Here is a 15,105-nt window from a genome sequence, read left to right as displayed (position 1 = left end):
AGGACCCCCCGCCGGGCCCCCAAACCCCCCCGCCCCCCCCCCCCCCCCTCACCCCACCCCCCGGCCCACCACCACCCCCACCCCGCCGAGCGCCCTGTAAAGACGCGGCTGGGGAGCGAGCGGCGTGTTAGCGCCGGGTGTCGGGCGGCGACGCGAGCGCACGCTTTGCTCAGGCGGCAGCGGATAGAGAGCCCAGCGCGGAGGACCCGGACCAGGGCAGCGGAGCGCCATCCTGACGCCGCGCAGGGAGGCCTCTTACCTGCGTGGGCGGGGTTTCTGGACGGGAGGGGCTTTCTCCGAGTGCGTTCGACCGTTTTCTGGCGCGTCTCCGTGCTTGTCTGTAAAACACTCCCTCTTGTCGTGCGCGCAAAGGCCGTTGGAAGATTTTTCCATTTGAAAGCAGACGCGTGCTCATCCGGTCTTAGAGGAAGGAACACGGCCAAAGAACAGACGAGGGAAATAGTGTCGACATACCGATCCGCCGCTCCTGTAATTAATTTCATTTGCATACACAGGGACAGTTTCGGATCCACGGGGAATTTAGTCGGGACTTTCTCACAGTAGAATGCCAAGCGGTATTTTGTAGGACGGTACCTTGTGAGAGCTGAATAACAGTTGGAGAGGAGATGAGGGAGAAGCTCGCGGAACCTACTGTGACTGAGAGGGGAAGCCGGACCGGGTTGCCAGGAGTGGTGTGTATGAGAGGCCGGTGAGGGGTTTAGTCGCGACTCCTTAATTTAAGAACAGCCAGATGTGATTTGTGTGTACTGCTTGGCGTATAGACGTCTGCGCCTGCCGCCGACGCCCTACTGCACAAAGTGGGTACGACGTCGACCAGGCAAGTATCGAATACGGAGAGTTCTAATCAGGGGCCTGTCTTGCCCAGTCTGGCTGTGACACAGCGGTGGACTTGTTAGGGGACCCTGCATCCACGATGGCAGCCAATGCCGCTCCTGATGGGATATGGGAGGGAGGGAGGGAGGGAGAGGGGGGGATGATGGGATGGATGGCTTGTGGTGGCTTGTCTTTCACAGCTTTCTATCTCATCTGTTGTGACTCTTACTTGCCTGAGGGGGGTGCCCCATCGTCCCATAATTTAAATCCCCCACGCCCCCCCCCACCCACGTCTCAGATTACACCTCGCAGTCACTCTGTGAAACTTCCCCCCGGCAAAGTAGTTAGTCAGTGGCTGCATGTATGTGTGAGACCTCTTAGTCTCCATGGCGATGAGAGTGTCTGACCAATCACAGGGGCGCAGTGGAGCCGGCAGGATTGGTGTCAGTGAAAGGAAGAGTTGGCAGAGGTGATAGATGCTGATGTTCAGTGTGTGTGTGTGCGTGCGCTTGTCTGTTTTTGTTTTTTACATTGCTTATTTGTTATTTGTCCGTATTCAAGGTGACGTACAGAGCTTACATTTTTACAGGCCTTTTAGCTATTCTGGAACCTATTCAGATCAAATGCTGTACTCAGGGAAATAACAGCAGTGTATCTGCAACCGTCTAATTACGAGCCCTTTTGACAAAAACATACCTAACCAGCACATAACATTAGAGCCCAACAAGCCACATTCTCTCTCCTTCCTGTTTGTGTTGCAGCTGTGTGACAGTGACATGGCAGATACTGCCGGCCTTTCCTGCACGCACACATGAACACAAACACACACGCGCTCACACACGCACGCACAAACACACACGCACGCACAGACGAACACACGCGCACACACACACACACACACATTTTTATCTGTTGGGTCCTGTCACACACTCATTAGCTTTGTACAGATCGCCCTTAAGATAGCCTTTCTCATGGCACACAGCCAGTCAGGTGAGGTGGTAATAGGGCTGGGTCAATTACCACAACAATAATTATCAAATGCAATAATGGTCTTTGCCACCATATGGTGCATTACCTTTCTTGTCCTCTTTTCTTATTATACCTGATGCGGTAGTAAACAATCAACAACAGGCCGCACGAAATGCTTCCAGAGGAAAAAACATAACAACTTACAGTAAGTATTGGGTGTTGAAAAGACAGCCAATCAGCGGTAAGGTTGTACAGCTTGTGATCATGTGATGTGTTTTCATCAAGCACATGGAAGCTGCAAGGTCTTTCTGCCGATTGGCTGTCTTATGGCCACTCAATAGAGAACAGCTTTTTTCCAGAAGATTTTCACACTGAAGTCTGGTTGTTCACTACTGCATCAGATATAATCAAAGAAAAAAAAAAGAAAAAAAGAAAGGCTGTAGGTCACACGGTGGCGACGGCCGTAATTGCATTTGATGATTATCATTGTGGTTTATCGCCCAGCTCTAGGTGGCCACCAATGAACGCCGGCTGGATTTTCATCCACTGTGTGGCACTGTGTCATCTAAACCACATGTAAACTCAAACCTCAATCCAGAGAGTTCCAGTCATGCTCATTAAACCAAACCCTAATATCACCCCCCCCCCCCCCTCCCATTTGCTCAAGGGGACGGGTTCATGGAGGGTAGTCAGAAGTCATCTCCCGAGGAAACAATTTCCCGTGGTGTCAGCTGACTTACCTGTGACCTGCCCTCTTGCCTGGGGCTGGGTATCCAATCAGACTGGCTGTGACCTTGGGGGGGAAGTTTGGTGGGGAGCTCACTACTAAGTAGAACTCTGTGTAGCCATGTAGAGAATAAGAGACGAGTCCATACAGAATGTGTACATTAGGTTTGATTGTTGAATGCGGCTATAAGTGCATATAATGAGAGCCCATGTTCTAAACTGAGTATTCTTTAAAACCAGTGTGTTATAGTCGTTAAGACCATGGTCTAGGGAGTACAGCACAGTAGCTTGCAGGTTGGAGTCGCAGAAGGTCCACGACCAGTGTACCCTCAGTGTAGCTGCATTGCTTCAGTAATGCATTCACTTCATAAATGGATAATGTAACAAAAATCTAAATTATGCAAGGGGTATCTCATCAGCAAATTAATAATATAATTAAACCTAGCAAGTGTCCATGTATATCTGAGCTGTGCAGACAGGGGTTTAAATGTTTAATTACTTGCCTTGGCTGTATTTATTAAAATCTGTTTAACCGAAGTGAGCTGGATTTCCCAGAATCCTCATGCTCGGTTTAACCGAACGTGTCAGCGGCCGCCGACAGTTTCCCCGCCAGCTATCCGTGCGGCGGCCGGTTGTGAGGCGCGAGCCTGGAGCCCGGGTGTAATTGCGTGTGTGGGTGAGCTCATCGGGGGCGAGCCCGGGGAGGATTCACGCAGCCCGGGATCATTGTGTCGGGTAAACAGCGTGTGCTGAATGTAAAGAGCCTGCCTGTTCCTGCCTCGGGGTGAACGCGGCTGGTTGGTTGGTTGAAAGGAACCCTGGAGCACGTGTTCACGCTTCCGTCCTGTCTCTCTGCCTCCCCCCCCCCACCCCCAGTCCCCGGGCCGCCCGTGAGGCTGGTGTTCCCGGACGTGGGCCTGACGGAGGTGAGGGTGGTGTGGCAGCCCCCGGTGGACCCCAACGGCATCATCTTGGGTAAGAGGGGCGTGGGCGTGCGGACGAGGAGTACAGCGGGTGTGGGGAGTGTGCGGGCAGGGTGAGGACGGGTGGGGGATGGGCAGTGAGGGCAGGGGGTTTGAAGAGGGGATGTGATTAGGAGGGGGGAGTATGTGCAAGGGTGCAATGGATTAAAATTTCTGTTTAGTGAAGAAAACTCTGCATTGCATACCTACTCACAGACATCTCTAAAGCAGACTTTATTCCTGAGTTTAATTGGTGAGAAATGTTTAAGTTGCAGGTTTCTGGGGAGGGGTGGTGGGGGAGGTGTGTGACTGAAAAGTAGGGGATAGAGTCTGCTACTGCCACCCAGAGTAACCTTTTTGTCAGTGCCTCATTCTGTGGTCTGGAAATGATTAACCTTTATTCTTAAAATTGACTTAGAAATAAGGCCAATCGTTTTTTCTTAAGAAACAACGGTTTGGCGAGTTAATTTTGCTGATCGCTGAACTTGCCAAATTGTCTGTAAGGCAAGAAAGGAATACTTGCATTGATTTGCAATTAACCGTTAAAAGTTCAAATCCTGTGTGATTCAGTATGATTCCGTTTCGCGTGTATTATTTTTCATTGGCCCACACAGTCCCATGTGATATTTTAGATACGTAGAGAAGTTCCTGAAGACATGTTTGCTTTACAGTGGCAGCAGCTTGTACAATGGTGTTATGCTTCCATTAAAAAATAGCATTTAATATAACTGTCTCTGGGACACTCAACCTGAAAAGAGGTACTTCAAGGAAAGGAGAACCAACATAAATCACACAATATGGAAACTGGTATTTCTGCTAATAATTGTGAATAAGCGCTAAAAATGTATTATTGAAGCTGTTTGTGTATACAGCCTTTGGACACATAACATCACTACGCAAACTCCTTTGGAGTTACTTGCTTTGTTTTTTCTTGCTTTAGAATACATTCCTTAGAATGCCTCTATGCCAGTGTAAAACCAGCAGGTTGCCAGAATCTTCTCTAAATATCTAAAATACCCATCATCGCACGCAGAAACTGTCTGTGCCAATCAAACATACATTAAAATGGTATAATATTTTTTTTTAAACCCAGAAAGTCAACTATCCCTTCAAGGACCACCTTTCATTGAATTCAGGCTCATGTCCAGGCAATGGTACGTCGGCCATTTTTGCTTGCGGCATTACATTTGTTTTATGTCGCAGGGAATAACATATTGGCCTCTTTGAACTCAACACATTGAACCTGAACTTGGTTTGTTTGCACTTGTAGCAGTATGTGCATTATACTCTCAGAGGTTTACATCACAAGTATCACAGAAGCACTGACCCCTTTAACAAATGGGGCGTGTTTCTTTGACGTGTGCTTGTACCATCAAACCTGTTATTTTTTCACCGTATTATATATGGTTAAGGCATTACCAGTAGCAAAACGCCGGCTGGTGTCAAAATTGGTCCACATTTGAACCGCGTTTCTTTTTTTCTCTCTTTGCAAATCGGGTCTGGTGTTTTCTCATGGTGTTCGAAATGCCTGGATACGAATGTGCGAAACCATCGTTCTCCACGTTCTTCCTCCTCGGGGAAACACAACCGCACGCGATTATCCATTTGAATCCCCCCCGGGGAGCTGTGTCAGTTTGTGCTAGAAAATAATTTTACATCAGGTTGAAAGGGAAGGGTGGGGGTGATATGATTAAACTGACTGGCACCGTCTGCTGAATACAGCCACAACAGAACAGTAGCAAGTCAAATCCCTGCGCTCCCACAGATTAATCTGTGAGAAGAAGCATGAAACCTGGGTGAAATATGTTCCCAACACTCTGGGGGTGGGGGTGGGGGGGGGGGGGGGGGTGAGGGGGTGAGGGGGTGAGAAAAGGTTTACTGTTTTCGTCATCTTCTGTTCCAACAGGGAGACACCCTGGAAAATTAGATATGTGCCAGATGATGATGTTCTCTGGCTAAGGATCCTTAAAGTTGGCCTCAAATAATGACTGCGACATTTGCGATGGATTATAGGGACGACGCATTGGGTGAATGATGGCATGCAATCCTATTTCTCTCTCCTGCGTGAGGTGGTGGATCAGCCTCACTGTGTCCACAATGGGATTGCCGCGTTCCTCGCACGTCGAAAACAGATTTAGCCATCCTTGGGATAAGTATGAAGACATGTTTTCGTGAGGGATGTTTGTTTTGATTTTTTTGTTTTGTTTTGTGAAACGGCTTGGAGGTTCTCGCACGGTAGATCACCCAGCGGGTTCCCACCGTACCTCAGAAATGCCCGTGGACTCCTGGAAGCAGTCTCAGCCCAGCGGAGGAGCGAACCACAGCACTGCTCATCAAAGCTCTGCTCCGGACCAAAATGCTGGGGGGGGGTACTCTTTCCAAAAAATGTCATAATTCACGCCTTTGTTTCATTCTTCTCAAACTGCACCCAGCGCATTTCTCTGAAGAAACGATGACTGCACACCGCTATTGGCTAGTTTACAGTGACACATCGATGCAAGATTATAAAAGTATGTTTAAATCTGTATGGTGAAAGTATGCTTTCAGGAACAACCCTCAGTCAAGTTTGTATTTGAAATACATGAAGTCTTTATATTCGGGCGGAATTTGAAAATAAACCTACAGGTTCCTGAGAATTTTCAACATACTGTAACCTGTAACAAAACAAAATGAATATTTTATGAATTTGTTTTTTTTTTTTTTTTTTTTTCTGAACATGGGTGAAAATGTATGTTTTTTTTATTGTCAGTAATTTACATACGTTTTTTTTCTGCTGTGTAATGGCGTAAAATATTTCAAATAATTATGTGACCCAGGTATGGTCAGGAAGATGAATTTAAATTCCAACAGTACCAAGCTCATTCCAAACAGCAGACCTTTTGTTTATTTATACTGGGTACAGTGTGCCCAGCTCAACCCTTTCGATTGGTTTTTCTTGAGAAATGAGGCTGTGGTGCCCTGTCGGTTTCCGGTAGTTTCCGCACTCTGAACTCCCTGTACACTCTAGCACAGCCCAGTGTAGCGTAAACCCATTTCCCTCCTTCACAGCCTGGCTGAAAAATATCATCCTGTCTGGAAAGCCATTCAAAATCAGGTATTTGCCCTCAGAGAATCTGCGAGAGCTGACCATTTATGTCACTGGAGAGTAGCGTACATTCGCTTTTGAATTTGTTGGCAATTGTTAGCAGTAATCCATCATAAATTTGCCTGGGGCCCTATTTATAAAATGTTTGTACGTGTGGATTTTGAGCCTAAATTCAGTAGATTTGATCTTGTGTGAGAATCCAAGCACAAACTGAGGTTTATAGAACTTGAAACTGACATGGAAACGTTCTTGTACGCAAACAACAGTGTTCCTTGTGGCTATGAAGCTGTTCTGCGGGCTTTTTAATCAGATGTGAGAATATTTTGCCAATCCCCTCACATGTGCAGCTGTATAGGCTATTAGATGATGCGTCAGATTTATTTTTGTGATAAGCCCTGTGTTGTGGGCCATAAACTAGGCTACTGCAGCATTTGCTGTTAACATTCAAGTGTGCAATCCGGTATGAAAAAAGAAGAGATTAATAATTATAATAATAACAACCACCACAACAACAACAATAATACCTTTAAAAAGTCTACCTTTAAAAAGTTATTTAAAATCAATGTCCAATTTAAATGTACATGTCATAATGATTGATATACAAAAACTCTGTATAGCTATATTGAGAGCTATATTCGGAGCAAGCAACAGAAGACTTGTATTGCTGCCTACCCAAAAATAAAAAATTCAGCGGGGCATAAAGGAGAGGTGAGAAAAACAGAAATGGGTGGGAACAAAACGGAGAATTTCACGCACGTCTAGGCAGTAGCCTACACTCAGTGTCACAGCTGTGGAGGCCGTTCTGTTATGTTTGTATAGCTACCTTTACCTGTCCTGCCGCAGCTAGAACCTAGTTCCTGCCTCAAAATGTCTGCCTGCAACAAGACATGACAGGGCTGGAGCCTTTGAATTGTTGTGTTGAGGACTGCTGCCACGTCGGAACGGGATACACCTCCGGTGAAACCTCACATTTTCCCGCGCAGCCATTCTTCTCGATAAATAGCCGGGCTGTCAGTCCGTGGATAGTTGTCCCGGGTTGTTTTCAACGCACGTTATAAAAAGCGACAGCTCGCCCTTGGAAGACTGAAAATATCTCCGGACGCAGAACTTTGTCGTTGCATGTGAGCCTCGTCCAACGGAATTGGTTTGTCCATCTGTCAGATGCATCTTAGTCGGTTTTTTTTGACAGTGCAGTGAGATGCGTTTTTACGTCAGACGCGAGCGATGAATATGCATGAGGAGGAATCCTGGAAGCCGGGCCCACAGGCTCCTGTGTCGCCTCCTCTGTCCTTTCTGCTGCGCAGGTTATTTACAACTCGCGGTCTTAACGTCTTCCTCCATTAAGTACACCGCAGGTGGCACTTTTAAATTACCCTGCCCTCCTCGGCTGCTCGACTGCCGGCTGTTCGCGGCCATGAGCCGCTTCATTTAAGTGCAATATTGTCTTATAAACAGGAGATTTTACACCGCGGGTCTTAAAAAGCAAGCTGTGACAGGAATATATTGGCGGGCTCGCCCTTCATCCTGACAGCGCGGCGCGGAATGCTGTCTGTCCTCGTTCGGTCCACGCCGAGCGTTATCGTTGCGGTCTGTCATTAGCGCGTGAGGTGCTCGGGTGCCCCGATGCGTAATACTTACGTTGAGGCAAGCTCTGATGAATCAGTGCTTAATTAACATGCATTATCTAAACATTGCAGGTCAGATTCTGGGCTGAGCTGTTAATTGGCTATGGCCGGAAGTCGTCAAACGGCAGGACGTAATTGGTTGGTGTCCTTGCTGTTGTCGGTTGGGTTGGGTTGGGCAGACTGCAGGCTCTTGTCATGCAGAAGTGGCCCTCCTGCCCTCTGAGAGATGGCTGTTCCGCCAAACTGACACCCTCCCTGGGGCTGCGCTGTGCCCAATTATGAGTCGCCCTGAGGGGCTGTTGGCCACCGTTAGCACGGGTCACGGTCTGGTTTCAAGTACCAGAGCACAGGGCGCATCATTGTCCTGAAATCCCGCGTTTTTAACAGGTTGAAAAAAATGAATTTTGTCCGTAGAATGTACTTTGCCACCAAGAAAGTTACGAGCACGTGTTGTGGAGTCTGCGATCCTTCAAGAGCAAGCGAGCACGACATGCTGGTCAGTTCACTCCTGATTATAGATAAACTGGACTGGAATGAATGGCCCATTTTTGTAAGTATGCCTTCTTAGACCCGTGCATCTGCTCAAAAGGTCTGTCCTCGCAGCAGGGCTCTCCTGTTGCGGATGCAGCAGAGCATCGTGCATGATGGGAAGGCCTTCTGTTTTGGTTGTGTTACCAGGTCTTCAGGATCGGTGATCACCGCGGTCCTCAGCCAGCATAATAAATCTGCCGAAGTGCGGTGCGGGAGGGGGAGGGGGAGGGCGATCCGGCCAATTACACCGCTCGCTGGGCGCCGGAAACCCAGCGGAAAGGAACGGTTTGGAAGAACGGGTCGCGGGTCACAGCTCGGCGTAACAAATCTGATAGTGCTGTGGCTCGCATCCGCGGCCCTGTCCAAATCCCCGACAGAAAGCTGCCGAAATACAGGGTGGGGGGGGGGGGGGCTGGTATTGACCTCTATACCTGAAGGGGAGGCTTGAAATACGTACCAAGAATTTAAGCGCCGAGAAAATAATTTAAAGTCATTATTCCAGACTTGCCAGGGCCAGTTATTTCACTATTTTGCCAAAGGGGACAACTGGACGAAACACAAAAAAACCCACAGCAAGTGTGCTGAAATCTGGTCTTTTGCCATCAGTCTGAATTACTGTACACTGAATTGCTGTCAATCTTTTTTACATATAACTGCGTGTATTACAATTAACCGCTTGAGCGACTCTACGTTTCACATTACATTAGTCATTATGCTTCAACACGAAAGCGCTCGCACCCCAGGTGGTTGTGGGTTTGTCTTACAAATTAAATGAACGCTGATACCCATGCTTGGCTAATAACTCTGTCTTTGGTTTAATTGATTTTGAACCCTGTGAGACATTGTGGCTTAGACATGGCTTTTATGATCTCCTTAAAGGAACAGTGAGGTAGAGTCGAGCAATACAGAGGCTAGGCTAGCTGTGTAGCTGCTCATCTTTAAACTAAGAATTTTCAGGTTCCAAACCCACATATGACACAGCTGTTTTACAGTTGGACAAGGTACAGCACTTATACCAAGTTCCCTTCAGTGTGTTTCCAGTGGTAAAAATGTACAATATTGATAAATCGACAAACAAATCAAAATCATCTGCTGGAAACAAAGCTTGTATATTTTTTGACAGCAAATAAATTGTAATCTATTCTGCATCTATTCTGAGAATAAACAGTGGGTGATCTGATAAATAGCATGGTGAATGCTGAGTGAAAGTCTTCATGGCTTTCTATGGTCATACGCAGTGTGTCTTTATCTTGTTATGCAGAATCTGAAGTACAACGAATCTTCCTGAAAAAAAAGTCCTTCAAAACTTGTTGCTGGACGTTTTTGAAACTGGCATTTTTGATTCCACCATACAGTATGTATTGGGAGATTGCTTGCGCAACAGGGCAACACCTTTGTTAAAAGCTACAATTGTGTACTTGTCATAATTGTGAAAGAATTTAAAATGACACAGACGTTGAAGTGCTACCGTGTGAACCGTTTTGAATATGAAAGCCAAAGCACAGCTCAAAGAGTCCACTACGTTCTGTTTCTTTTCGTGCCCAGGGTACCAGATAGCCTACTGCCTGAACGCCAGCAGCCCTAAGCAGTTCACCACGGTGGAGGTGGACTCTGACGCCCGCCAGTTCACCGTGACCCGTCTGGCTCCGGAGTCGCCGTACATATTCCGCATCTCCGCCAGAACCCAGCAGGGCTGGGGCCCCCCCGAGCAGGCGGTCGTCATAACGACGGAAACGCGAGGTAACGTGGTCACAACATTGGGCTTGATTCAATCAACATTTAAAGAGCTTTAAAATGTAGCATTCATTACAAATGTGTTTGATGACAAAGATGACTTACATGCTCTTTATCGCTTCATTTTACTCTAGAACAGATTGGGCAAGAAAAATGACTGTTCCTTGCAGGATGAAACGTGGATTAAATACAAAATAATTTTGTATTGGACATGAACACTATGTATAATCTGTGTGATGAGCCATATAGTTCTTATCTCAGTTTGTCTGAGATTAGAATTAGAATTTACTTTGCTTATTCTAAGTTATGCAGTAGCTTTCATCTTCACCAACGCAGTTTGTGGAGTTCCACTATCACCAAACCCGATTCTTGAAAATATTAGAACATTTTTGAACTAACTTTAATTAAATTTTTTTTTTATTGGTAAAAGTTGATTGTTCACATATATTGAGTGAATCCAGGCCATGTTTTTTTTAATACTCGCCAGAGTATAAGCCTTTTCTTAATCAATTTCCATTCCTTTGAAGAGGTTTGCGCTTCTGGATTCATCTCCCTGATGAGGATATTGGAATGTCTTCAAAAATATTTTGGGAACAATTACTCATTCAGCACTATAAACATTTTATTGGCTTGCATTGTCAAACTTGCTGTTTGAAGTTCCTTGCCATTTCAGCTCTGAGCCTATTATTTGTTTTTATATTTCCAACTGTCGGATTAGTTCACCTCGGTGCTATGGAGGACATGCAGTTGAAAACGCCACAGATATGAGGAACTGAATGACATAATGGCTTCTCACAAAGAGCTTTTTGCGGAATAGTAGTTAAAAATGAGAAAAATCATTTACTCTGTACAACTAATTGGGGCATGAAATTTATAAGTCAATATGCGTTTGGAAACGAACCCCTGGGAACATGTTTAATTGCACGTACTGTATCAAGTGCACGCTGGGTAAATGGTCCTGAAATGACTGATTTATTAATGCTCGCTGCATCCAAACAAACACTTTTCCTGGGATTTTGTTACCAAACTAGGTAACATTTTTACCATCAGACAGATATATGGGCCAGTGCAGCCTAAATATCCAATGATATCTTAATACCAATTTGAATTTTAATTATGTGATAAAATAAAGCAAATGATGTCCAAAGGCATATGTATTATCCATAGCCATTGGCCATGCTTTTGGATACCGTTTTCCAAAGCATAGCTTTGTCTAGCACAAGATTTTCCATCTTTATGTAGTGAAAAGCAAAGAAGCATCTCTGTATGTTTTCCCTCTCACCAATTACAGCTTAATCCAATACGACCAATTTTTTGTTCTCCGATCTCACGGTCGATTCAGATTTGCGCAGTGGTGTCTTTTGTAAGGAAAACATATTGTGTTTCATGGAGTGTGGATAATGGAATTTTGAACAAGGGTATCTGAACCGACAAATGGTGCACAGGGACTTCCCTTCTCTTGTACGGAATGCTTCTGAATCAGCCTGAGAGATTAAGCACTGTGATGAGTGTCTTCTCTAACACGCAGAAGAGGGAAGACTTTGATAATGATAATGATCAGCATAGCGCCGGAACAGAGAGAAATAAAAAAGAGAGGAGACATTTGACGCCGCAGCCTTTCGCAAACTGAAAAGGCAGCGAAGGAGGAGATGTTTTTGGGCAATAAATGCTGATTTATGGAGGCTTTATAAGCACTCGAGAAGGCTGGTCAACCGTTTGACAGCAGGTCCAATCAATATGTGTTTTGTTGCCCGGTCGGCATCTTTAATAACCTTCATCAATAACGGCTCCCATTAGAACAAACAATTAGGGCCTCTGTCTATTGAGCTCTGTATTCAAATCAATGGGGATGGGGGGCAGGCATTGCACTGTGAATAAAAGAGAGGTGAGAAGAGGAGAGGAGCGGAAAGAGAGGAAACATAGGACAGGGGAGGAAAGGAGAAGAGAGACTAGGTCTGATGGGAAGGGTGTGGCTGACTGCACCAGGTGATCACTCCCTCCAGCAGGGGGCAGCCTGACCTGTGGTTGAACTGTCCTTGCCATATTAATTCCACTAACTGATATCAAAAGCATTTGTCTGTATGTGAGCTTGAAAAGTTTTTCAAGTTCTCTATGAGATAGAATTTATTCACCATTTCGTTATTCTTTTCATGGATGAACTGGATAGGACTGGATCCTGGATTCCTTCTGCATAAGTCTCATACTTTAAGACTTTAGTCTTTTTGTATTGTTGATATTCTCTTTGTGTTCTCTTTGTGATCTTTCTTTTTCAGAGTATTTCTATGTTTGTTGAGTATTTATGTTTCTATGTCTTTTCTGTTGCACTCCCTCATAGCCAAGTTAAGCCGCGGAAATGCAGGTTCTAGGGTGGATCCAGGGTCATACAATTAGGGTAGCTGTTGGTGCAAGCTTTTGTTCTCCAAAGCATCATGAACTCAATCACTGTAACCAGTCCTGTTCCTGGAGATCTACCGTCCTGCAGGTTTTCACTTCAACCCAACAAAGCACACCTCATTCAACAGCTAGAGATTTCATGAGCTGCTAATTAGTAGAGTCATTAGGGTTAAAATGAAAACCTACAGGATTGTAGATCTCCAGGAACGTGATTGGTTAACACTGAACTAAATAATCTTTATTGTTTTTGTTTTGGTGCTTGGATGACAGAAAAACCTCTGCCAACACTGGCCCTTCACACTGGCCTACTCACCCACAAAGTGCCCACACTGGGACATGATGTTTGGCAGCCATGGCTGGTTTGGTGTGGTTTGGTGGGCATTGTTTGAAGGCCTCTCTGCCCCCTCCTCAGAGCGTCCTCAGCCCCCGAAGGAGCTGAGCGTGTCCCAGGAGGAGGTGCGCTCCCGCCGGCTGCTCCTGCGCTGGGTCCCGGGAGGGGACGGCTCCTCGCCCGTGCGCTACTTCACCCTGCAGACCCGCGAGCTGCCCGACGGAGACTGGCGCACCCACTCCTCCGCCATCCGGCCCAACAGCACCTCCTGGGAGGTGGAGAGGTGAGTGCGCCGCCTGCCGTCCCTCTGACGTGGCCGAACGATAGCGCACACGCAGCCATGACCTCACCTGCAACCAATCACATTGTACATTAGTTATAACAAATATACCAACGTCTTTGGTAATTGGTGGACACCTTCTGGCTGTACTGCCTGGATATAGTATAGCAAGTATCGGCAGAAAGTACAGACAAATCTGTATTGCTCTGTTTCTTATGACTAACATACTCTGTGATTGGTGGAGTTCCTATCCCCATTTTACTATTTTTGATCACAGGTAGGGTAGCTATACCTCTGCATATTGACTGCAGGTGGATACACAGCAAAACTTTAGACTTTGCCAGTAGTCGATGGGCCCACAGTAGGTGTAAGGGAACGAGACATGTGACCAACAGGTTCTGATGTTCTGCCCTTGTAGGCTTGATTACGTCTCATAGCCTGAAGTACCTCAGGAAATATCCTCTGTAGTAGTAATGGTGGAAGCAGTAGTCATTTATAGTGGTGGTGCTCAATCCTGGAACTCTAGTTCTAGTTCCATGATTGAACTAGAGGCCATTTCGGTCTGTTCTTGCATAAGTGCCTAGCAATGTTCCTGGGCTGGTGCCAAAGAGGGACTGAGACCTCTCCGCCGTACCGCCCGCACGCATCGATGGCAGCCGCATCTAGGTTGCTCAAACCGAGAGAGGCTGTGAAAGGGCCAAACTGAAAAGCCACTTGAGCGGGTGAGTCAGGGACAGCGGATGGGAGGAGGATCCGCTTTCAGCTCCACGGTGCGCCCTCCCCACATCCCACTCAAAGCTGAGGTGGCAAGAGTTCATCCCCACCGGCTTACAGCCCCCCCTCTTCCTCCCCTCCCCTCCCCGAAACACAAGTGACCTTACTACGACACACTCTCCTTCCTGATACATCCCTTGGCCGTTTTTATTTTAATCCTCGTTTCATAATCACTCTCATGCCAGTTGGTCTCTCAATTGCTGCACGGTACCAGTTCTCAGGCTGGGGTCATTATTAACAGCTGAGATGGCTTTTCTTCAGCCGTGATTTATTAAGCCCCGGATGATTTGGAAGCCGGGAAATAATCTCGCAAACAGTTGGTGCCGAAGCCCCGAATTTGAATTCCACTTCAGCGGCCACGGTGATTACTACCCGTCCCCGGGTAAATTGGCACTTTATATGCGTTCTCGGGGCTGCTCTATCTTCATTACCATCGCCTTCCTCTTCATTCCGCGCGTTTTCATTCGCCTGTTTTTCCGAGCGGTCAGTGTGTCATTGGGGCGGATGGCGGCGGGTTGGCGCGTATGTGCGCCACCCTGGCTTCTGTTCGGGGGGGAAATCCCAGCAGTGTTTGGATGGATGTCCTGAGAATTTATCATTTTGTCTCATCTTCTCTTGCCATTAACTTTCCATTTGCTCCGCGTGCACCTCAGTGTCTACTCCAGGGTTCTTTCCCAAAAACCGATTCACTTTTTTTCTCTATCAAGCTCCAATTAGGTGTATTAATTCAATCGTGTACCTCTTTTTCAGCTTTCCCATGTGCCCTTTGAGACTCAGTGATTCGGAACATGAGCTTGTCCCTGTTTTGTGAAGTCTGTGGTTGTCAAATGCATGTGGATTTTAACGTTTATGCGGTGTGG

General features: G+C 46.5%; 1 protein-coding gene across 7 annotated transcripts in view; it reads left to right on the top strand.

Annotated features, from left to right (window-relative positions):
* The window catches only part of sdk1a (sidekick cell adhesion molecule 1a), a 289,638-nt gene that overhangs the window by 254,291 nt on the left and 20,242 nt on the right, over positions 1–15,105 (top strand). For all 7 annotated transcript variants that reach the window (XM_035398134.1, XM_035398132.1, XM_035398131.1 and 4 more), the window contains 3 exons: positions 3,406–3,504; positions 10,278–10,472; positions 13,273–13,474. In XM_035398134.1, coding sequence (XP_035254025.1) covers positions 3,406–3,504; positions 10,278–10,472; positions 13,273–13,474 — 496 coding nt within the window. The remainder of the gene's footprint in view (positions 1–3,405; positions 3,505–10,277; positions 10,473–13,272; positions 13,475–15,105) is intronic.

Source organism: Anguilla anguilla, chromosome 17, assembly GCF_013347855.1.
Source record: "Anguilla anguilla isolate fAngAng1 chromosome 17, fAngAng1.pri, whole genome shotgun sequence".
Taxonomy (NCBI): domain Eukaryota; kingdom Metazoa; phylum Chordata; class Actinopteri; order Anguilliformes; family Anguillidae; genus Anguilla; species Anguilla anguilla.
This window is presented reverse-complemented; position numbering and strand designations above follow the sequence as displayed.